This window comes from Cottoperca gobio, unplaced genomic scaffold (assembly GCF_900634415.1).
Source record: "Cottoperca gobio unplaced genomic scaffold, fCotGob3.1 fCotGob3_104arrow_ctg1, whole genome shotgun sequence".
NCBI lineage: Eukaryota > Metazoa > Chordata > Actinopteri > Perciformes > Bovichtidae > Cottoperca > Cottoperca gobio.
The window spans coordinates 87,501-89,816 of record NW_021166783.1 but is presented as its reverse complement, the minus strand read 5'-3'; the positions used below and the strand labels follow the sequence as shown (position 1 = coordinate 89,816).

Genomic DNA, 2,316 nt, shown 5'->3' with positions numbered 1-2,316 from the left:
GAACGTATGTTGTGTGGACTCATGAACACGTCTCGTGCCGTGTAAGGAGACACAGCTGCGGGATGTTTCTGCTGCCCCGCCCAAAACTGTGAACGTGTGAGTTACCGTCATTACTTCTGCTCATGCAAACCAGCTGTGAGAGCGCACGGGCTGCACGGGATCGTCGTGGATATTTATGGCTCACAACATGTGGTATGAAACAGAGAGGAATCAATAAAGCACAGACACAGATACAGTTGATTAATTATTATTTCATTGTACAACAAACACTAATAATGAGAACACTACCTGCTTCCAAACACAACCGCGTAGTGTCCCTCAGACAAAGACAATCCTGCTCCCTTATATAGGAGCTGCACGAACCCTGTGGCAACATACATCGATCTACTTCTATCGCCTCAAACTTCATGGCACCAAGGTAATCTATTCCAGATGCAAAGGTGACCTTCTTATGACCTTTGAGATCATGTTGTCAGAACATATATTTGTTATTTACATAGGGTATGGATCTTTATATCGGGCCCCTGATGTAAACTGAATGAATAAGACATTGTTCATTTCGCTTATCTTCACATGTGTGTGTGTGTGTGTGTGTGTGTGTGTGTGTGTGTGTGTGTAATGTGATGAAACGGAGACAATGAGGCTGAAAACAACAGAATTCCTAAAAGTTATTCATCTTTTATTTTGTCACATTTAATCCAATTCAATCTACAGGATGATAGTAAAAACTAAAGTCACATTGTTAGCAATGAAAAGATACAAAAACAGGGTTTTAAAGGAGAAATCAATGCGACACGTTTATAAAGCAGAAGACTTCTGGATCAACTCTCATTAAAGACAAGGTGCCACAGATGTTAGAACAACGTGAGATGTGAAGCGCTTCGGCAGAAGGGTTGGACACACACTGCTCAAAGGAATACTGATAGCAGGAGGAGCACACACACACACACACACACACGGGATGTGGAGAGAGAATAACGGACGCGGCTGCTGCTCCTCAAGGAAATCACACAACTGTACATTCACTCATTCACTCACGTGCTCCTCGAGACCGACCGTCAGCCGGACGTACAGTAAAGCAAAGGGAAGCTTCGATGCATGTGTTCATGCACAGTACACATGCAGGATTTGAAAGCAACACACACACACACACACACACACACACACACACACACACACACACACACACACACACACACACACACACACTTCTTCTCCGTCTGGCTGCACAAGAAACGAAGGAACTATTTCATCCACGTGATTGATGATTCACTGGTGGAGGGTTTAAAGCTGACGACACGCAGAGAGCCTGCAGGCATGGGCGGATTGTGAGATGGTGATCCTCTGGGCACAGACATGCAACACCCCCCCCCCCCCCCCCCCCCCCGCTCCTACAGAGGAGCAAGACCCAGACTTTAGAGGAGTTTAGATGCTTTTTGTGGTCGTTTTGAATCTCTTTGTCTGCATGTGTCTGAGTGACATTCTGTAGGTGATATCCAGGGGCCCCTGACCCTCTGGGCCCCTGACCCTCTGGGCCCCTGACCCTCTGGGCCCCTGACCCTCTGGGCCCTGACCTCTGGCCCCTGACCCTCTGGCCCCTGGACCTGTGTGCCTGTGCCCTGTGTGCCTGTGCCCTGTGTGCCCGCTCAGTAATCCACCCATGCCTGCTGGGTGTTGGCAGCAGGAGGCTGCAGTCATCATTGGACCCGGTGCTGCCTAAAGCTAAAACACTCTTCACACCCAGAGCTGCCCCCGTCTGTCCTCCCCAGCCCGCCTGTCGTCAATAACTCAGGGACTGAGCCTTCGTCATCGTCACTCGTCACCGCCGTCATCGTCAGACTACGTGTCCTGAGGTTCGTCGAGGCGCAGAGCTGAAGAGGAAAGCAAGAGGGCCGTAACAAGAGGAGCAGTGATGGAGGAGATTGTTCGAGTCCCTGATGTCCACTTTGCTGTGGACTCTCTGTGGGCGGGGCGGGAGTGGATTCAGAAAGGGGGGGGGGGGTGAGTGTTGTGTGTGTGTGTGTGTGTGTGGGGGGGGGGGGGGGCTCCTGGGCTGCAATTATTGTCTACTTCACAGCTCGGTGTCTGCTGTCTTGGTGGTGGAGTGGCCGTTGGTGGGAGGAGGAGGCTGGGGCTTGTCGGCCTCGGGGGGGGATTCTCCGTTTATGCTGGGTTTCTCTGGGGTCTCCGGAGGCGGGTTGAGGGGGGCCACAGATACCAGAGTGTTGCCCTGGTTCTCCTGGTCTGCTGGGTGGGCCTCCTCCGCCTGTAAACACACACACACACACACACACACACACACACACACACACACAC

At 51.3% G+C, this 2,316-nt stretch overlaps 1 protein-coding gene across 3 annotated transcripts in view; it reads right to left on the bottom strand.

Annotated features, from left to right (window-relative positions):
• Positions 1-658: 658 nt before the first annotated feature.
• Positions 659-2,316, bottom strand: part of cd34 (CD34 molecule) — a 16,940-nt gene continuing 15,282 nt past the window's right edge. The window contains exons 8-9 of one of the 3 annotated variants that reach the window (XR_003831837.1): positions 1,575-2,266; positions 659-1,544 (exon numbers count right to left, since the gene is read on the bottom strand). Coding sequence is in view for 1 of the 3 variants with exons in the window: in XM_029426134.1 (XP_029281994.1) it covers positions 2,072-2,266 (195 nt within the window). In the remaining 2 variants the exon portion in view is untranslated. The other 2 variants (XM_029426134.1, XM_029426135.1) reach the window with 2 other exon arrangements.